The following is a 23,208-nucleotide window of genomic DNA, read 5'->3' on the forward strand; positions in this document are numbered from 1 at the left end:
CATTCAATCTGTATGCTAAGCACATAAATTAAGAAGCTGAATTATATGAAGGAAAACATGGCATTAGGATTGGAGGAAGACTCATTAACAACCTGTGATATGCTGATGATACAACCTTGTTTGCTCAGAGTGAAGAGGATTTAAAATACTGTTGAAGCTCAAAAACTACAACCTTCAGTATGGGCTTCACCTCAATGTAAAGAAGACAAAAATCCTCACCTCTGGATTAACAAGCAGCATCCATATAAATGAAGAAAATATTGAAGTTGTCAAAGACTTCATTTTGCTCAGATCAACCATCAACACTCACAGAAGAAGCAGTCAAGAATTTAATGACAGATTTCATTAGCCAATTCTACTGTACAAGACCACTCTAAAGTGTTCAAGAGCAAAGATGTCAGTTTGAGGACTAAAATGTGCCTGATCCAAGCCATTTTATTTTCAATAATCTCATATGCATGTGAAAATTGGACAGTGAATAAGAAAGACTGCAGAAGAATTGATGCATTTGAGTTATGGTGTTGGAGGAGAATATTAAAAGTATCATGGACTGCAAATAGAAGAAACAAATATGTGTTGGAAGAAGTTCAGCCAGAATGCTCCTTGGAAGCTACGATGGCCAGACTTCATCCCTCATACTTCAGACATATTATCAGGAGTGACTGGTCTTTAGAGAAGGATATCATGGTTTGTAAATTTCAGGGTCAGAGAAAAAAGAGGAAGACCCCCAATTATATAGATTGCACAGAGGCAGCAGCAATGGGCTCAAACGTAGCAACGATTGTGAGGTGGGCATAGGACCAGGCAGTGTTTTGTTCTGTTGTGCACAGACAGGATCACTATGAGTCAGTACCTAAAAACAAGAACAACAGTGACACCTAACCACAAGAGCAACAGTCCTCCATTTTCCTTAAGAGAAACCAATCACTTTTTTTTGTTTGTTTCTTCATATATGATGAGTTTTCTATTCCTTGCTTTCAAAATTTTCTCTTTAATTTTCACTTTTGACAGTTTGGGTATGGTGACTAAATATTAATCTCCTGGTCTTTAATCCTCCATGGGATTTGCTGAGCTTCTTGTAATTTTAGATTAATGTTGCTATTGAAATTTGGAAGTATTTGGTTAAATATTTCATTGAATATATTTTCTGCCCCTCTCTTTTCACTTTATCTGTGATTTCCATCACGTATATACTTGCATGGGACTTTTATCACACATATGTTTGTGTCTCTAAGACTCTGATTTTTCTTCTGTGTGTTTTTTTTTTTTCTCTTCTGTTCTTTCTATTGAATAATTTCTGTTGATCTGTCTTCAAGTTCATTGATTTTATGCTATTTCAGTTTTTCTGTTAAGCTTATTTTTTTGTTTTGTTTTTTCTCAACCTTAGTTTCTTTCTTTTTTTCAATTTTAGTTACTTTTGTTTTTAACTGGGGTTTACACCCACTCCTCACTTATGAGGATCCCTGGTAACATAGTGGATTTTGAACTGGGCTGTTAACTACAAGGTCAGTAGTTTGAATCTACCAGTCCCTTTATGGGAGAAAGATGAGGCTTTATGCTCTCTTAAAGATTGGCAGCCTCAGAACCCCTATACAGGGTCATTATGTGTTGGAACCAACTTGACAACACATGCCCACCACCATCAATCAACATAGTTAGGTTCCAAAGACCAGGTTATTATGTGAAAAATCAGCATTACATCAAAATTGAGGATAACCACATCAGATTACAAAATGGAAGGTGAATACATCATTACATAACAGCCAGATCCATCATGGCATAACTGCTAAGTCCCTAAGAATTATGGCTCAAGATGACACATAACCTTAACCATCACAGCAAGTGTTACTCTCTCCTTCAATCACAGAATTTGTTACTACCAGATTCATGTTACTAATGTGCAAAGTAATCAGATAGTAGATCATTTACTACTGTCATAAATGTGAAATGTTAATTAATAAGTGAGGAGTTGTCATATGTTTATGTTTGATTCTATTTTATAGTTTTTAGATTTACTATTTTTCAGCCATTGTTATCATATTTCCCTTTAATTTTAAAAAATATTGGTTTTTACTTCTTTAATCATATTTATAATATCTTCTTTGAAGTCTTTTTCTACTAATACTAACATGCGGGGACACTCAGAGACAATTTCTGTTGACTGTTTTCCTGAGTATAGTTTGCACTTTTCCTGTGTCATCATCCCATGTCTTTATATTTATTGTTGAAAACTGGACATTTTAGTTAATTCATCATCACAACTGTGGATTCTGACTATTCCCTCTAGAAAGTTATAATTGTGTGTTAAGTTCCAATGTTAACTTCTCTGAAATAAATTTGTGAAACTTATTCTTCTTCCATTCTGGTGGGCAGCCAGTGAAGTCTCTGCTAAAATAATTTTCATTCTCGTTTTTATTGTACAGGCTAGTCTCTTGGAGTTTCCTCTGATTTTTTGCAGTTTAATGGCAAGGCAGTGATTTGCCAGAAGTTTTTCTCAAACGCCTTACCATAGTAAGATTCTCACCTTTTGATAGAGGATCTTGCATTCAAGGTTCAGTTCTTTTTCAAGCCATCTTTCACTTTTTGACAGGCTCTCTTATCTCCAAGGAACTACAAACACTTCCAGTTGGCTGTGGATATGTAAGAGTTTATCTCTTTACATATGAGCTTCTATGACTGCCTTATTGCCTATATCTTCATATTAAATTCTGGTATGTTGTTTGCTTTAACTAGATCGACACCCTCAGGCTGATAGAACTTCTGAACTTCCCTGTTAGTTTACCTCCAAGATTGATTCTTATTAGTGGTATGACACTGGCCTTGGGTTTTTCTCATTGTAGTCCAAATCAAGCCCCCGCTGACAGTGAAGTTTCTGGTTATGCACGATCTGCCTTACCCTACTAGAACTACCAGGCTGAACTAGTTAGTGGTAGGTGTGGTGGATGGGAAAAGTGCCCGGCAAGAATGCCACAGTCTCCCACCTTTCTTACCTGAAGTTCAGTCATTTTTCATGAATTAACATTTCAGTGATTTTGTTGTAATTCTTTGGTTCCAGAATCCAAATTTTTATGGGAGAAGATTTGAGTATCACCTTACTTTAGAAGTCTGGTTTGTCTATTTTGTCTTTCACACTAAATTATAACTTCTTGATAAGGGAGACCCTATTTGATACATTTTTAGAATTTTTATTTCCCAAACTCACTCGCAGCTCCTCAGAAACTCTATACAGAGTCTCTATGGGTTGGAACCCATGCAACGGCACTTAACAACAACAATCTTGTGGTTCAAACTGACCTTGTTGTCCAGCGCAATATCCTGAAGCACCATACCAGGTCGATAACAATTGGTGCCTGAAAATGCTACTCATTGTAAGTGAAATATGAATAAATGAAATTTGCAAAGAAGTTTATAAAATCCTTTCTTATATTGTACACTGCATATTTTTTGAAACTCTTCTGTGATGTAGGTAGAATGGGTTGTTTTCCTTCCATCCTCAATTTATCGATGCGAATTGTGAAACATAGTAAAATTAAATGACTCACCAAGGTGCATTCAACTGATATATGACAAACTGGAAAATGGACCAAATCTCCTGATTTTGGATCTATGTTCTTTACACTTACCTATGCAGGGTTGGAAGGTGTCACAAATTTTAAAACATAAAATTATAAAGTAAATAAGAGAGTAAAGGCAGCCCTCTTTATTTTGAACAGTCAATTCTTGTTCAACAAATTTGAAAAATATGAAGCCGAGAAATGCACTAATAGCTGAGTGTGCTACACGAGTGTCCAATAGATAAGACAGACTCATCTAGACACATTTCCTTGGCTGGACAGCTTTCATAGAGTAAGGAAGTTAAGAAATTATGGGGTGCAATGCTGCAGCAGAGTGTGTCCTGTTACATAAGCTTAGGATTCAGGTGTCTCTTATGGAAGTGGTCAAACCAGCTTTCTAGTCACTGCTGTAAAGGAGCTCATGTGTCATTAAGACAAATGGAATTTAAAATTTGTTGTATCTTAGGTTTCTCAGACATTAGGTTTTTGTTTTTATTTTCTGTTTCCTCTTTCCTAGTTTTCTAATTTCACATCACCAATACTAAGGTATAAATGGCAGAATTTCCTTTTCAATAAGTCTATTCTTTAGGGCAATTTGAATCTGATTTAGATTTCTTCTCTTTTTGGTCATAATGTGGCTTACACACAGTGTACCATGAAAGAGATAGATTAAAATGGTATTTATTAAATATTTGTTGTTAGCCTCTATACCATTGTCCTGGAATCAACCTTAGTTCTCTATCAAGGATTTTACAGATAGCCAAGGCAGCAAGCATCTAGATCAGGGTTTCTGAAAGTATTATCCTAGGACCAGTAGCCTTAATAGCACCTAGGAACTTGCTTGTTATTAAGTACCTTCAATTCAGTTCTGACTCACAGTGACCATAAACACAACAGAACAAAACACTGTCCAGTCCTGTCCATTCTCACAATTGTTGTTACATTTAAGCCCATTGTTTTTTATGGCTGTGCTACTCCATTTAGTTGGGGTTCTTACCCTTTTTTGCTGACTTCTATTTTACCAAGTGTGATATCCTTCTCCAGTTACTGAGCCCCAGAAATCTGTGTCTTAACAAGCTCCATAGGTGATTCTGAGGATTACTAAAATTTGAGACCACTCATCTAGCCATTGTAAAATGTGTAAGCCTGAATCTGTATAAGGCAGAAACTTGTCAGAGATGAAACTCAAATATTTTCCACTAATGTTGTTTTCTTATGTGCCGTGGAGTTGGTTCCGACTCATAGCGATCCTGCATAGGGTTTCTGAGGCTGTAAATCTTTATGGGAGCAGAAAGCCCCATCTTTCCCCTGTGGAACTGCTGGTAGTTTCGAACTGCTGACCCTGAGAATAGAGCAGTAAAACAGTGGTATGATTGTATCCTTTCAAAAGCAGAACTTGTAAGATCCTGAAAAACAAGGCAGTTCTGTCAAGTTCTTGCTTTCACAAGTTAAACTCATACATTAGAACAGATGCAAGAATAGGAAATATATACCTAGGTCAGACATGAAAATCATTAACTCTACTATTGTTCGTGGAAGGGACTAGGAAGGTTTGTAGGAAGTGACATTAAAAGTGTTCATAAGAAGAGGTAGCTAAGTCACTATAAAATAGAGTTTCTGAGATTTAGAGTTTGGGAACTTTAAGATGGGACCTCTCCAGAGCATTATAAAAACTTAGAATGTTAAAAGTAATTATATATTAATCAGAGGCAATGTCTTTTAATTTATTGGTAGGATTTATGGGTAAGTAGGAATGGAAGAAGTCTAAAATCCAAACATGATCAAGTATGATTTGAAAATGGGATAATTCTACCTCTGTCATATATGCATTTTTAATGTTTTAAGTTGCAACTAGAAACACAAATGTATTGATGAGCCTTTTTTCATTATGTACTTTATCAACAAATACCTTATCAAGCTAGATAGGGACATGGATTCTAAAGTTAGAGATATTGAGATTCAAACCCTAACTTTTCTACTTACTGTATGATCTTGAGAATTCTTTAAGTCTTAATTTCCTCATTTGGATGGATACTCTGCTACTATTACCATCAAATCAATTCTGACTCATACTGACCCTATAGAACATACTAGAATAGTGTTGTAGTATACAGACAATTTACAAGGCTGTAAATCTGTATGGACACAGATTATCACATCTTTCTCCCACGGAGTAACTGGTGGGTTTGAACTGTCAAACTTTTGTGAGCAGCCAAGTACTTAACCAACATGCCATCAGGGCTTCTTATCTGGACATTGATTGGTTGGTTGTTGTGTGACACCAAGTTGGTTCCAACTCACAGCTACTCTATATAGGACTTCTGAGATTGTAAATCTTTATAGGAGCAGAAATCTCAACTTTCTCCCATGGACCACCTGGTAGATTTGAACTACCGGCCTTGTGGCTAGCAGCCCAGCTCATAATCCATTATGCTATCAGGGCTCCTTATATCTAAACACTAGGGATAATAATAAATTACTAAATAACTCACCCAAAATAATTAAGTACAATACCTGGCCATAGTCTGGGTTCATATAATGTTAGGTAGTATCATTTTAAGAGCCTTGTTGGCCCAGTGGATTAAATGATGGTCTGCTAACTGAAAGGTCAGCAGTTTGAACCTACCAGCCACTAGAAAGATAAAGTAGTGTGTTTTCATAAAGATTGTAGCTTCAGAAATCCTATGGAACAGTTCTGTTCCAGATGGTTGTTATGAGTTGGAATCGACTCAATGGCAGTGAGTAGCTAAATTAGTTTACATTGCAAATACAGACAGAGTATTTAATGCAAATAAAACCAATAGACTGTGTTTTTTAATTTAACTTAATTTTTGGTGAAAATATGCACAGCAAAATCTTCTCTCATTCCACAGTTCCTGGACATAATGACCAGTGATACTGATTACATTCTTCACATTGTGTTAGCTGGGACTGTAGTTTTATCATTGAAAAAGTATGCACAAATTAAAAAGTTATATAGAGCATAACATTGTACTTATTTATTAGAAAAATTTGGTTAAGAACACTAACATCTAAAGTCAGTAATGGTCACTAATTATTTCTTTTTTTAATTCCAGAGACCTTTCAGTTTATTTCCAAAAGGCACCATGGTTTCCCTTTCAGTCTCACCTTTTTCCTGAATGGAATACAGGTGAACAGATTAAGCTCTTGCTGTGAATATAAGCATCGGAAAGGTTCCAGACTTGGAGGCAAACGTGGCTACTTTGGATTTGTGTGTGTCGAGAGATCATCTCCCTGCTACAAGTATGAAAACAAATGTCCTTTGGTAGTGCAAGTTTGCTATATGTTTCTTCTCATGCTTTTACTTATGCAGTTCTTTATAAAATTTGCTAGGAAAGATATCAGATGAGCCTCAAATATATGTTGAAGTTTCTTTGTTAGAATCATGAGTGTTGTATTTGAAACTATAAAATATAAATCTATAAATCACATTCCCAGATGGATTATATAACAGAGATAAAAGCTGGTGGTGTTTCTATTTCTATATCTCCCTTTCCCCATACTATTTAGACTTCTATTTCTGAATGAAAGAAGAGAGACTTTTTTGTACACTTTTTTGTTTAATGGGTTTTGGGCTGAGCCCTGCAGTATGTACGCATGATTTGTGTAGCTGCATGTTGTAAGTTATGCACGTCTCTGTTATGATGTGAACAAATTTTCATTATATGCCCCTAGTTTCAATTTGGTATAATGAAAATACTTGATAAAATGTCAGTTTTGGCTGTTGTTTATCAGATTGCATGTTGAACACACAGATTGAAGTTAGAAGATTTGCTTGCTTCGCAGACTTTTTATTTTAAGTTATTATGGAGAATTGACTCTGTAACAAACAGTGAAGTAACCAAAGTCCTTGCCTCTACAAAGTCCAGTGTAATGGAGGAAGGGCGAATAGCATAAAAATAAACTAATTAATATATGTCAGGCAATAATAATGCTATGAATAAAAAAACAGACAGGGGAGCTAGAGATGAGAAAATAATGACGTTTCAGAAGTGCTCTGTGAGCTGGGAAGTCTACCATTCTATCTCATGTAGGTCTCTTGGTTCTGCCACATCCGTTGTCACAATTTCTCTGCTACAGCTTCTTGATATCTCTTGCATCATAGCTCTTTGATGCTGTAGGATATGGATTACTGACCACAAACTGCTCACTGAAAACTCTATACAGTGTTGCTATGAGTCAGAACTGACTTGACTGCTTTTAAACAACAACAGTAACAACATAGTCATTTGGAGTCCTGGTGTGGCACTGCGAGTTAATGCTCTGGACCACAAGATCAGGTTGAACAACAAGGTCGGTGATTCAAATACACCGGCCACTCCTTGGAAACCCTATAAGGGTGGCTATGGGTCAAAACCAACTTGATGACACTTAATCACAACAACAACAATGAAAACTATAGCTAGAAGAACCATAGCGAATAATTCACTGCACCAATGTGGTGGCAGGACTTCAATCAGTTCATGGAAATATTCCATTATCTTTAATTCTGTTTTTCCACAAACTTTTTGAAGCCCCTTGTATAAAGAGCTTAAGATAGAGATATGCTTGATATGCTTGAGCTAATGTGCTTTGAGCAAAAGAGGAATTGAACAATAAGGAATTGAGATCCAAGACCCAATGGGGCCAAGCTACAAAGGTTCATTCCAAGGACTTTACCTTTTATTCTGAATGAGATAGATCTTCAGTGAGGATTTTGAGGAGTAAAATGCCATGATCTGACTCTAACTCCTGTGTGAAAAATAAACATCAAAAAAAGAGTGAAAACAGGCAGAATATTATTTTAATGCATACTTTAATAAAAAGAGAAAAGCGGATAGAGTTAGAAGTGATTGAGTTCTAGATGTATTTTGAAAATATATTTAGAGATTTAACTAGTATTGGGTGGTGTAGGATACATGAGAAAGAGGGAGTCAAAGATAATTCAAAGGATTTTAGCCTGAAAACTGAAAAGTTGTATACTAAACATGTACTCCTGGTGTAGCTATGGTGAGCTTGACATATTTTCATTCTAGTGTACATTGGGTTGCTTTGAGTGTTTCATTCTATTGTATATTGAGTTGCTTTGAGTTGGTACCTAATAACAACAACAACCTTGTATGGCTATGGGATCAGCACTGGACTGTGAAGCATAAGGTCAGCAGTTCAAACTCATCAACTGCTCCTTAAAATCCCTATACACAGGGTTGCTATGAGTTGGAACCAACTCCAAGGCACTTAACAACAGCAATAGTAAACAGTTATTGTATAGAAAATAAAATAAACTTTCTAAACATTTTAATCACTAAGTAAGTAAAAACAATTTAAATGAAGGCATGTTGTTGTTAGGTGCCATCGAGTCGTTGTTGTTGTTAGGTGCCATAGCGACCTTATGCACAGCAGAACGAAGCACTGCCCGATCCTGAGCCAACCTCACTACTGTTGCCATGCTTGAGTCCATCGATGCTGCCACTTGGCCAATCCAGCTCATTGGGGTCTTCCTCTTTTTCTCTGGCCCTACCAAACATGATATCCTTCTCCAGCGACTGGTCCCTCCTGACAATATGTCCAAAGTATAAGAGATGAAGTTTGGCCATCTTGGCCTCCAAGGAGCACTCTGGCTATATCTCTTCCAACACAGATCTGTTGGTTCTTTTGGCAGCCCATGGCACTTTCAATATTCTCTTCCACCATAACTCAAAAAGCATCAATTCTTCTATGGTTTCCTTATTTACTGTTCAGCTTTCGCATGCATATGAGATTATTGAAAATATCATGGCTTGGGTCAGGCACACCTTAGTCTTCAAGCTGACATCTTTGCTCTTCAACACTTTAAAAAGGTCTTGTGCAGCAGATTTGCCTAAAGCAATATGTCATTTGATTTCTTGACTGCTGCTTCCATGAGTGTTGATATTAGATCCAAGAAGAATGAAGTCTTTGACAACTTCAATCTTTTATCCACTGATAGGAATGTTGTTTGTTGGTCCAGTGGTGAGGAAATTTGCTTTTTTTTACATTGAGATGCAATCCATACCGAAGGCAGTGCTCTTTGATCTTCATCAGTAAGTATTTTAAGCCCTCTTCACTTTCAGTAAGCAAGGTTGTATCATCTGCATATTGCAGGTTGTTAATGAGTCTTCCTCCAATCCTGATGACATGTTTTTCTTCATATGATCCAGCTTCTTGGATTATTTGCTCATTCATGCAGGTTTGAAAAAATACAACCCTGTCACACACCTTTCTTAATTTTAAAACATTCAATGTTCCCATGTTCTGTTCAAACAACTGCCTCTTAGTCAATGTACAGATTCCTCATGAGCACAATTAAGTATTCAGGAATACTCATACTTCGCAATGTTGTCCATAGCTTGTCATGATCCACACAATCGAAAGCCTTTGCAGAGTCAATAAAGCACAGGGAAACATCTTTTGGATATTCTCTGCTTTCAGCCAAGATCCATCAGACATCAGCAATGATATCCCTCATTCCACAGCCTCTTCTGAATCCGGCTTGAACCTCTGGAAATTCTCTGTCAATGTATGCTTGCAGCCATTTCTGTATTACCTTTAGTAAAACTTTACTCACATGGGATATCAAAGAGATTGTCCGATGATTTCCACATTCTGTTGGGTCACCTCTCTTTGTAATAGGCATAAATACAAATCTCTTCTAATCCGTTGGCCAGATTGTTGTCTTACAAATTTCTTGGCATTGATGAATGAGTACCACCTTACTTTCTTAAAAGATTTCAATTTTTATTCCATTAATTCCTGCTGCCTTGTTCTTTGCCAATTCCTTCAATGCACCTTAGACTTCCTCCTTCAGTATCATTGGCTCTTCATCATATGCTACCTCTTTAAATGGTTGACTACCAACCATTTCCTTTTGGTACAGTGTCTCTGTGTATTCCTTCCATCTTCTTTTGATGCTTTCTGCATCATTCAATAATTTGCCCAGAAAATCTTTCAATAACAAAAGAAAAGGCTTGAATTATTTCTTCAGTTCCCCCAGCTTGAGAACTGCTGAGCGTGTTCTTCCCTTTTGGTTTTCTGACTCCAGATCCTTGCACATTTTGTTGTAATATTTGGCTTTATATTCTTGAGCTGACCTTTGAAATTTTCTGTTCAGCTTTTTACCTCCTCATTTCTTCCATTTGCTTTAGCATCAATACACTGGAGAGCAAGTTTCAGTGTCTCTTCTGACATCCATTTTGACCTTTTCCTTCTTTTTTGTCTTCTCAATGACTTTTTGCTTTCATGAATTATGATGTTCTTGATGTCATCCCACAACTCTTGTGGTGTTTGATCTTTAGTGTTTAATGTGTCAAATCTATTCTTCAGATGATCTCTAAATTCAAGTGAGATACATTCAAGGTCATGCTTTGGCTCTCATGCACTTGTTTTCATTTTCTTCAGCTTCAGCTTGAATTTGCATAGGAGCAATTGATGGTCTGTTCCACAATCTGCCCCTGGCCTTGTTTTGACTGATGATATGGAGGTTTTCCATCATCTCTTTCCACAGATGTTGTCAATTTGATTTGTGTATTCCATCTGGTGAGGTCCATGTGTATAGATGTGTCTTATGCTATCTACAAAAGGTATTTGAAATGAACAAATCATTGATTTTGCAGAATTCTATCATGCATTTTCCAGCATCATTTCTATCATCAATGCCATATTTTCCAACTACTGATCCTTCCTCTTTGCTCCCAACCTTTGCATTCCAATCACTAGTAATGATCAATACATCTTGATTGCATGTTTGATCAATTTCATATTGAAGAAGTTGGTAGAATGCTTCTATTTCATCCTCACTGGCTTTAGTGGTTGGTGCGTACATTTAAATAATACTGGTATTAACTGGTCTTCCCTGTAGGCTCATGGATATTATCCCATCACTGACAGCATTGTACCTCATAACTGATCTGGATATATATTTTTTTGACAATGAATGCAACACCATTCCTCTTCGGTTTGTCATTTTCGCCTAAGTAAACCATGTGGTCATCAGATTCAAAATGGCCAATAACAGTCCATTTCAGCTCACTAACGTCTAAGATATCAATGTTTATGTGTTCCATTACATTTTTGACAACTTCGAATTTTCCCAGATTCATACTTCGTACATTCCATTTTCCAATTTCCAATGCATGTTTACAGCTGTTTCTCTTCATTTTGAGTTGTGCCCCTTCAGCAAATGAAGGTCCCACGGGCCTTTCTCCCACTGGCTTTACTCCATTCGCATCATCATGGTCAACTCTACTTTGAGAAGGCAGCTCTTCTCCAGTCGCATTTTGAGTGCCTTCCAACCTGAGGGGCTCATTTTCCAGCACTATATCTTACAGTGTTTCTCTGCTATTCATAAGGTTTTCAGTGACTAAATATTTGGAAGTATTTTGTCACTCTTTCTTCCTAATCTGTCTTTGTCTGGAACCTCATCTGAAACCTGTCTACCATGGATGACCCTGCTTGTAGTTAAAATACCTGTGGCATAGCTTCCAGAATCACAGCATCTCACAAGCCACCACAGTATGACAAACTGACAGACTAGTGATGGAAATGAAGGCATTTGTAGTCCTAATTTTTTATTGTAAACAACATCAGAAATAAAGGAATATAAGTAGATTTCCACCAAGGAGTACAGAATTGCTAGAATGTGAACCACTGTCAATGTTATTTGCATTCCTATTTTCTTATGCTTTCAAACTCTTCTGTGATAGTGTGCATTGATAGTGTAAGAACAAATGAAAATAGTAGAAATAAATTCAACTATTCTAGATAGTCTGTGATTTGGTATAATTTTATTTCTTACTTCTGAGTTTTTGTTATTGTTTTGAAATGCTGTCGAGTCAGTTCTGACTCATAGTGACCCTGTATAGAGTTTCCAATAAGCAGCTGGTAGGTTTGAACTGCTGCTTTTGGTGTCTGCAGTCCAGTGCTGATCCTACAGTGCCACACCAGGACTCCGACTTCTGAGTAGTTATTAGTTAATTGTTTGTCTTGTTTGTAAATGGTTTAATTAAAAATTAATATTCTGTTCTTTATCTTGCTTCTTTAGCCAAAGTATCTGGAACATCTTTCCAATTTAACCTTTACTCTTTCTTTTAAAATGTACTTTAATATACAATAGGATCTTATCATAATATACTGTAAAATTTTAAAATAATAATTAATAAATATGTAGGTGTCTTCCAGTTATTTACTATTTCAAAAATTACAGTACTAAACATTTTTTAATTTATCTCTTTACACGTATGTGTTTATTCCTGTGTGTTAAAATGCTAGGACATGTCCATTTTAAATGCTGATAGCTATTGCCATGTGACCGTCACAAATAGCTGCAGCAATTTAAACTCCTACCAATAGTGTCTGAGAAGCACTGGTTCTAAGCATATTCTTTTTCATTCATTTCACTATTGTTACTTCAAATGCATCTGAATAAGCCTGTTTTTCACCAAATTACTTTTGCCTAAACCAGACTCTCAATCCTGATACTTAGCAAAGTTCAATATGTTTATATCTATTTCACCTTCAACCACTTTCCACATACATAGCCTTTACTCTGTAAGAAAGCAGTACAAATCTACTGGATGTTCACTTTTCTTCCATAGGAACTTCTTGTCTGGTTTTATATTAAATTGTCATCATCAATGCCATTGAAAAAATGTACATGTCTTTTCAGACTTTTGTGTATGCATGTTTGTTTTTGATGGAGCCCTGTTAGCACAGTAGAATATGAGTTGGGCTGCTAACCTCAAAGTCAGTAGCTCAAATTTACCAGCTGCTCTGCAGGTGAAAGATATGGCTTTCTCCTCCCATAAAGATTTACAGATCTAAGAAACTCTATATAGGGTCACTATGATTCAATGGCACACAACCACCACCAGCATGTTGTTATTGTTAAGTGTCATTGAGTCCATTCCAACTCATAGTGGCCCTGTATTTGGTTTCTGAGGAGCAGCTGTTGGGCTCAAACCATCAACCTTGAGTTTAGCAGCCCATCGCTTACCCTATAACACCATACTAGAACGCTGCTGACCTTATGATTCAAAGCAACCTCGTGGTCCAGTGCATCATCCTGCAGTGCCACACCAGGACTTCTGTATTTAGGACCTACCTGAATTCTTTCTGGTCCCAACCCAAATATGACAAATTCATATTTGTGGGCAAGTCATTTAATTCTCAGAGTAGCTAATGAACTTAAGTAAAAACACTCATGTACAAAGATTGTACAAACTTTTGACATTTCTGTATAAACTGAAGTTGCACTTTTTTACTACTTAGCGTTTATTTTGGAGGTGTAATCATCTATACGTCATCTATTCTGATTGATGACGTCCTCTCTCCTATTCAACACCTCTAAACCTCTGTACAATTCTTTCTACAATTTAAAATGTTTTGGTCACCTCTAACTTCTTTCTTCAACTTTTTCAAATGCTAACATAATGGTTATGGTATTAAAGAATAAGGGCTTTTGTGTTCAACTAAAATGCACAGTTCTTATAAGACAGTGTTTTTTTCTTTTTTTGTTGTCAGCTTCATAACCATTTCTTCTAATGAAATCTATAAATGCCCAAAGTAGGTAGGATACTATAATGTCCTCCTGTTTCAGACCAGGTAACCCCCAAGTCATACTGATTTAGATGGGACTGGAATGAGTGGATGAATTGCTAGCCCTTTGCTTGTTTGAACCTAATTCATTTGATTCTACTCTGGCTATTCTAGAGGCATCAAAACTACAGAATCCTAGTTTTAAGAATTACTTCTAAGGAGATTTATATCATTCTTAATGTTGTAAGATCTTTGCATTTCCATATCCATAATAAGAACTTTAGTTACCTTACACAAAAACAAAAACACCCAAACCCCATTGCCTTTGAGTTGATTCTGACTCCTAGTAACTGATAGGATAGAGGGGAACTGCTCCTCTGGATTTTCAAGACTGCAGTCTTTAAGGAAGCAAACTGCCACATTGTTCTCCCACAGAGTGGATGGTGGCTTCAAACTGCCAACTTTTTGGTTAGCAAACAAGCTAACAACTATCTTCAGGGCTCTTTTTATTTATCTTATGGGGTATATATTAATTCCTCCAATTTGTTCAAAATAGTTCATTTTAATTCATGATGAGAATACTGGTTTCTGGAACTTTTGAGAAGGAAAGTATGGTGAGATAAAACAGTAGGGAATTCTATTTATAACAATGATTTGAAATTACCTGTTAAAGTCCTGAGAAAACAAGATAAACTCAGAAGTAAACAATTCTAAAGTGTGGAGGTTCCAAAATTGTCTCATCTTTAATCATGAGAACTGTTTGAAGAGGCATGATAGTTATTTCCAGTTGCTAGAGTGAAACACAGGAAGAAGAATTGCCTAGCCAAGTAGAATGCAGACTGTTTTGAGCTTTAGTAATCAGAATCAACACCTCAAATTATACTCAGAAGTCAAATAGGTAGTCAGTGACGAGGAGCGCACAGATGTTCCTTATTTTGTTTGTCCAATTCCCTTAAGCAGATGGGCAATAAAAAGTCTGTGCATGCAATAGGGAGACATCAAATCCTCTATGCAGTCACAACATAAACTAAAAGTAACAGCATTTCAGAGGCTCCAAATCGATGGATTTGGTGTTGCCATTGATAAGGGAAGAACAGCTTGAACAGAAGGCAATGCTAGTAATCATATTCTGTGAAGATTCATGACTGCTTTTATTCCAAGAAAAGCTATGTGCTAAATGCATCATCATTACAGTCAAATATTTATCATGGTTAACATGGGATGAGGTGTCCTTATAATCTCATTTTTAAATCCTAATAGTTGAGTGAAAATCCTTCTAGCTTTTTTTTATTAGGAGATATTTAAAAGAAAAGTGATTTAAGTAAGTTCTCAAATTTGCATGTTGTGAGAATTATTTAAAAGCTATTGCTCTGCTATTTCTAGAGTGGTATGGCTAAAATTTCTTGAGGTTAAAAAATTGCCATTGAATTATGTTCATGTTTAGGTAATTTTCAGATTCTTAATATAATTCCTATCCCTCTTACTTTAGCACATTTTGACTGCATTCTGGTGCCTTTTTACCCACCTGATAGTTATTTCCAGTTGTGATTGTGCAGTTCTGGTGTGGTGCTGCAGGATAATGCACTGGACCGCAGGGGCATTTTGAACTGCCAGGTCGGCAGTTCAAACCCACCAGCCGCTTATCAGAAACCCTATACAGGGTCGCTATGAGTTGGAACTGACTGGATTACACTTAATAACAATAACAACTATAATTACTTCTGTTTCCCGATAGTTGGGGATATGTGGAATACCAGAAAAAGTAGTGTGGAGACAGATAACTATTAAATACCCTTTTCAAGTCATGAATTATCTGTGGACTTTTGTTTAGTGGAAACTGCCAAAAGTACAAACAGATCTGTGTTGGAAAAAAGTACAGCCAGAGTGTTCCTCGGAAGCCAGGAAGGCCAAACTTTGTCTCTCAAATTTCAAACATATTATCAGGAGGGACCAGTCACTGGAGAAGGACATCATGTTGGGTAAAGTGGAGGGTTGGAGAAAAAGAGAAAGACCCCTGAGGAGATGAATTGGCTCAGTGGCAGAAGCGATGGGCTCAAGTGTAGCAACGATTGTGACCAGACAATATTTTGCTCTGTTGTGCATAGGATTGCTATGCGTTGGTATAGACTTGATGACACCTAACAAGAACAACAAATTTTAGATTGTGGTCCCTTCTGATGAAAGAGAAAGTGTGAGTACTTTCTCTGGTGGTAGTCATCTTAAGGACTAGTCCTGTAATACAGTAATATGAATATGATTCAGTGTGAGGAGTGTTTGGATGGTACAGGTAATTAACACATTTGGCTGCTAAGCAAAGACTGGAGGTTCAAGTTCAACTAGAAGTGCCTTGGAAGAAAGTTCTGGCCTTTCCAAATTTTAATTAAAAAAAATTTTTTTTATCAAGCTCTTGTGTGGTGTAGTATGATAAGCAGTGGACTGCTAACCAAAAGGTCAGCTGTTCAAGCCCACCAGCTGCTCCTCAGAAACTCCATACAGGGTCTCAATGAGTTAGAACTGCCTTGACAACACTTAACAGTAACAATGCAATAATGCACCTCTCTGGATTTTCTACACCTCAAAAATCAGTCATTGAAAATTCTACTCTGACACACATGACTAACCATGAGTTAGACTTTACAGCCACTGATTTTATGTATCTGGTACAGTTTTAAGTGCATTAATTGTGTGTGCAATTGTGGAGTCTGATAACCTCGAGCTGGAATTTTGGCTCCATCATGAATCTGCTGAGTAGGGACTTCAGACAAGTTATGGAACCGCTAAGTCCCAGTTTTCTCATTTGTGAAATGGTAATGACAAGTCTTAATTCATTGGGGTATGGAGTAATAAAGGGCCCTGGCAGCACTGTATGATAAACACTGGACTGCTAACTAACTGCTCAAATCCACCAGCTACTCCATGAGACAAAGATGAGACTTTCTGTACTCATGAAGATGTACCATCGAAAATTTTATACAGGGTTGTTTTGTGTTGGATTTGACTCACCAGCAATGGGTTTGTTTTTTATTTTATGGGGTAAAAAAGAGACCTGTGGCATAGTGGGTTAAGTGCTGCAGATAGACACAAGGTCAGCAGTTCAAAGCCACCAGATACTTCAGATAGAAAGATGAAGCTGTCTGCTCCCATATATATTTACAGACTTAGAGCTCCTATGAACAATTCTACTCTATCCTATTGTGTCTATGAGGCAGAATCTAATTGATGGCAGTGAGTGAGTGATTGTTGTTGTCGTTAAGTGCCATTGAGTCAGTTCTGACCTAGAGCAACCCTGTATAGGGTTTCCGAGGAGCAACTGGTGAGCTTGAACTGCCAACCTTGTGGTTTCAACTGTATTTTCATTTCAGCACATGAACCCACAGTGCCACACCAGGAGCCTGACTGAGTGAGTGATAGCGGTAATGATTATGATACTATGATAATTGACCACTTACTTTGTATCAGGAGTCCTGGTGTGGCACTGTAGGATGATTCACTGGACCAAAAGGTCAGTTTCAACCTCAAGATCGGTGGTTCAAATTCACCAGCTGATCCTCAGAATTCCAACACAGGGTCGCCATGAATCAACCAACTCGAAGGCACTTAAGCACAACAACTCTGTACTAAGATTTTTGCTAAGTGCTTTATACATCTTAAGGTGCCCTGGTGGCACTGTGGGATGGGTAAGCATTTGACTGCTAACTGCAATGGCAGGGTGGCTCAAACTCTACAGCCACTCCATGGAAGAAACATGAGACTGCTCCGGTAAAGATTGGAAACCTATAGGGGGTCACTATGAGTCAATATACTCAGTAGTGGGTTTGGCTTTGGTTTTATATGTATTATCTTACAGGTAAAGACAGACTTCTGGTGGGTTCCAACCACCAGTCTTTTGGTTAGCAGCCCAATGCTTAATCTACTATAATACTAGGGTTCTATCATAATCATAATTTTTATTACTGTGGTAATTATCATTATTGGAATTTTTATTTTGATAGTAACTTCAGATATAGGAAAAAGCTATAGAGGAACTCTATCTACATGTATTTGTATCATAACTGATTTTAATGTATTTCTCCTAAAATGATATAATACATTCCTCAGCTCATCGAGTTGGTTAACCAGATTTGACTGTGAATGTCTCTCTCAGACCTCTAAAAATCATTGCCATGTTCAAAGAACAAAAGTTTATTACCATCAAAAACCATCAAAAGAATGTACAGGCTTTGAAAGGCCATTCTAAAAGCAGTAATGGCAGTTCTATTAAAATAAGTGTGCAGGCTCCTGAGGTATCTTTTACTTAAAGGGCACAACATTTGGCTGTATATGTTTCTTAAAAAAATCAATCTTATTCATTTCAAGTCAACCTTGTATGTAAGTGTTTTGTTTGTTTTTTTAAAACTATTGTTATATTCTTAGAATAATACATTATCAAAGATTGACTGGCATTTCTTCTTCTGATTGTTTTTAATCTCCTCTTGCCTGTGTTTATAAACCTAAATGTTCCTTTTTCATATAATGTTCATTTAAGGACTTGAATTATGTGTATATAGGTCTCTAACATAAGGTCACAAATAAACTTTAAAATAGGAATTTTAGTTTAAGGTTATAGTTCTCAGTTGTTGAATTGTTTTCTTATTTATTATTGTGGGTACGAATATTAAGATTTTGTTGTGCTCACTTACAAGATTTTAGTATCAATAAAAAATAGACTATTTTTAATTAACCTATGCATACCATAATAAAACAATTTCTCATAGCATTTTATACTGAGTTAGAGATAAGTGATTTTGAAAGCTTTGTGATTCCACAGTGCTATATTAAAAGGTTAATGAGTATTATATGTTAACATCTTTCATAGATGCATTATTGCAATGGGGCTTGACAAAAAAACTTCATCAAAAACTAAGAAAGAAAATGCTGAGAAAAGAGAAGAATTGAAGAAGAGTGAAGAGAAGCTGAGGAAGGATAAACAGCACATGATAATAACAAGAAGGAAAGAGATCCAAGGGGGCAAAACCTCAGCCATTTTTTCAGCACCAGAAGATGCAATGGGGATCAGAGAAGTGAGAACTGCTGTGGAAGAAATGGGAAGGAAACAAAAACCAGGGCAAGACATTTGGGAAGATGATCAGGAAAATATTTTTAAATATGGTAATCAATAATACAGTGTTCTTTTGTTGTTGCTATTACTTTATTTTTAAATGTAGTTACCAAAATTTGCAAAAATATTTATCAACTGTGGTTGCTCAATTATGGTCTAAGGTAACTATGTCACAAGTAGACTTCCTTCTATTTCTTCTACTCTTTTGTATTGAATCCTTGGTCATCTACTTTAGAGGCTAGGCCTGACCCAGAGGGGTTTGATGGTGCTTGTGTGGGGATAGAGAGGAGAGAAAAGGAAGAGGATACTAATGGTTCAGTTGACTTCTATATAGACATTTTGACCAAATGGAATTCTTTTTTGTGTGTGCATTTGCCTTGCAGAAGTTGATGAATTGCTTTGACCTAACATAGGACTAACCTAAAGTTATATGGTGATCGAGTATTCCATATGTAGTTTTGGGATCCCGGAGCCTACCTGTTTGCCTTTCTTGCTTTCCTGTTTATCTCTTGCTCTCTTTATCTATCCGTATATTTATCCATTCATCCATGCATCCATCTTTCCTTGTGTACATTCACACATTTGTTCATTCATACACACACACACACACACACAGAGAGAGAGAGAGAGAGAGAGAGAGAGAGAGAGAGAGAGAGAGAGAGAGAGAAACCTCTTTAATAGTAAATACAACAATAAGAATGAAATGTCAGTTAGTGAATGCTCTGGCAGGCACTTACCACACACTGCCTCATTTATCCTTATCTTCCCATTTGACAGGCATTATTACACCCCCATTTGACAGGTTGGAAAACAAAGACTCAAAGAACCTAAGTTGTTCAATTCCATAGAAAGAAAGTAGGAGTACTTGGATTCATATCTAGGTTTGTCTAATTCCGAAGCCCAGACTTTCAATACAATAAACCCCCCTCTTCTGTACAAGCCATCAGTGTGCTACATAGGGCTATCAGCAGGATCTGTCTGTCGGAATGTTCCTAATTTATCCAGGAGGTAAAGCCTGGATTAGAGAAACAGTAGCCATGGGCTGGGGAGTCCTGCAGAATGGTTGGCATTAGTAAAGAGTCAGATCTCAGATATCTTCTTCATCTCATTTTTTTGTTGCTCAAGAATTTTAGAAATCCAAAAGAATAATTACAGGACTATTAAGCACTAAGGAGCTCTGGTAGTGTAGTGGTTACGAATTGGGTTGCTAACCTCAAGGTCAGCAGTTCCAAACTACCAGCCATTCTGCAGAAGAAAGATGAAGCTTTCTGCTCCCATAAAGATTTAAAGCCTCAGAAACTCTATACAGTCTCACTATGAGTTGGAACTGACTCCACAGCACACAACTACCACCACCATTAAGCACTGGACTTTGTTTACTACTGAAATAGTGTGACTGTTCTAAAAATGTTTTAATTCATAACACTTTTACCAAGTTCAGCTCTCTCTATAGTCCCTTCTAATCTTTATTATTATCTTTACCTGAGAACTTAAAAATACCTATGGCAACAACAATAGTGCTTTTGTTTGTTTGTTTTTAAGTATTTAAACTCTTAAGGCGTGGAGGTTTATTAAATCCATGTTTAATAGAGGCTTTTAATTAAAAAAAAAAACAACCCATGGATAGTGCTGTGAGTTGCTTCTTTATACCTACCTATAATACAGACTAAAGGAGCTGTTGGATCAGCACTGCACTTCAAACCACAAGGTTGACATTTCAAACCAACTAGCTGCTCCTTGGAAATCGTATACAGGATCACTGAGTCAACATAGACTCCGACAGCACTTAATAACAAAAACAATACAGTTTTATCCCCCAATCTCTATTCTGTGTTGGCATGTTAATGGCCTTTAAATGCCTAATTTCATTTTAAAAAACAAACAGAAGGAGAAAGGCTTCTACTCTCTGCAGAACAATCAGTGATGCTAAGGGCAGTAAGAAACTTCACTTGAGGTCAGTGAGGGAGGGTTGCATCTGGATTGATGTTGACCCCACATTGACTTCCTTTCTTGTTAGTGGGAATGGTAAACAACAAGCTAATTAAGTTCTCTGGAAGAAGGAAAATGAGATGGAGAAAACAGAAGAAAAGTTGTAAAGGGATCCAGAAAGCATGCCATTATTCAGATTGAAAACATGAAAGGTGGTATGCTCTGTGCTACAATACTCCTGGGTTGCTCATAGTTAACAGAAGGGTAATACTTAAATGGGAGGATGATGGTGACAGAACGAAGTCAACACAGTCCAAAAATTTCATCTTTTCAGAGAAAACAGAAGCGCCTATGACATAGGATATGGGGAATATTTTTTGTGGTTTACTATTATTGTTGTTAAGTGCTGTCGAGTTGGTTCTGACTCATAACGTTTCCAAGGTTCCTTCAATTTTATGCTCTGCTTCTAAATGTAACTGCAATTGTACCCTAATTGTACTTCTGTAATTTTAATCAGGTGTCTCCATTAAAGGATATTACTGCCAATAGAGCACATATTATGTATATTTTCTCCTGTTCTGTTACCAACTCCTTCCACCTCCCACTCACAATCACTATTATTATCAATCTTTGATATTTATTAGGTGTCTACTGTTTTTGATACTGTTCTAAGAGATTATTGCTATTAATACTCAACCAAATCTTTGTGAGTTTGGTCCACCTAATGTTACAGATGAAGAAACTGAAGCTTAAAGATGTTAAGCCAATTGCTTGAGATCACACAGCTTGAAACTATTTTAATTGGGACTTAAGACACATAACTGCTGAACCCAAACCTATAATATTTTACCACTGTTGTTGTTGTTAAGTTCTGTTGAGTAGGTGTTGACTCATAGCGACCCTGTATAGGGTTTCCAAGGAGTCCTGGTGTGGTGCTGTACACATTGGACTACAGCAAGCTTGGTGGTTCAAACCTGCCAATTGCTCCTTGGAAGCCCTATACAGATTAACTATGAGTTGGAACTGACTCAATGACACTTAGCAACAGAAACAACAATAAGGATTCCAAGGCGCAGCTGGTGGGTTTGAACCACCAACCTTGAGGTTAGCAGTCCAGGGATTATCCTACAGTGCCACACCAGAACTCCTATTTCACCACTATATAACACTATTGACAGAATTGCACCAATTCATTCATGCTTTTATTTTGTGAACAATAGCAAATACCTGTAATGTACGTAGTATATATGTTTATTACCTCCACTCCTACTTTTATAAGGAGCCCACAGGAGAAACATGAGGCTTTCTGCTCTTGTAAAGATTCACAGCCTGGGAAACCCTATACAGGTGTGCTATGAGTCAGAACCGAGTCAGTGGCACATATCCACCATCACCACCTAATTTTATGAACCTTCTCTAAACTTATATTTTAATCCACCTTCGATTCCATCCCCCTTATTTGGCCCTACATCATGTGTCCTATATAAATCACATGTCCTATATAAAAATCCATAGCAAGAGAATCTAGTGATGTTTGAAACTAACATTACTGAAGATCATATGTTAAAACTACTAGAACATCGCCTATCGTATGTTGTTATTGTTGTTAAGTGCCATCGAGTTGGTTCCGACCCATAGAGACCCTGAATAAGGTTTCTGAGGAGCAGCTGGTGAGCTTGAACTACCGACCTTGCAGTTCAAATGGCTTTGCAGTCTGTCGCATTAACCCACAGCACCACACCAGGACCTGCATCTTATTTCCACAATAACTGGAAGCTCCTTGATAGCAGGGACTGTTATTGTTATATCTTTTATTTTGCATTTTTATCCTCTTCCACATTAGTGTTGTTAAGTGCCATCAAGTCGGTTCCGACCCATAGTGACCCTGAACAGGGTTTCTGAGGCTGTAAATCTTTACGGGAGCAGAAAGCCTCATCTTTCTCCCGCGGAGCAGCTGGTAGTTTCGAACTGCTGATGTTGCGGTTCGCAACCCGATTCGTAATGACTATGCTACCAGAGGTTATTAAAAAAAAAAAAAAATCCCATTTTTGAGCAAGTACTATAGATAAGGACATG

General features: G+C 37.0%; 1 protein-coding gene across 1 annotated transcript in view; it reads left to right on the forward strand.

Annotated features, from left to right (window-relative positions):
- LOC102816137 (chromosome unknown open reading frame, human C1orf173) overlaps nt 1-23,208 on the forward strand; it is a 274,956-nt gene that overhangs the window by 201,133 nt on the left and 50,615 nt on the right. The window contains exons 10-11 of the mRNA XM_006831089.1: nt 6,632-6,818; nt 18,961-19,253. Coding sequence (XP_006831152.1) covers nt 6,632-6,818; nt 18,961-19,253 — 480 coding nt within the window. The remainder of the gene's footprint in view (nt 1-6,631; nt 6,819-18,960; nt 19,254-23,208) is intronic.

This window comes from Chrysochloris asiatica, unplaced genomic scaffold, assembly GCF_000296735.1.
Source record: "Chrysochloris asiatica unplaced genomic scaffold, ChrAsi1.0 scaffold00002, whole genome shotgun sequence".
Classification (NCBI taxonomy): domain Eukaryota; kingdom Metazoa; phylum Chordata; class Mammalia; order Afrosoricida; family Chrysochloridae; genus Chrysochloris; species Chrysochloris asiatica.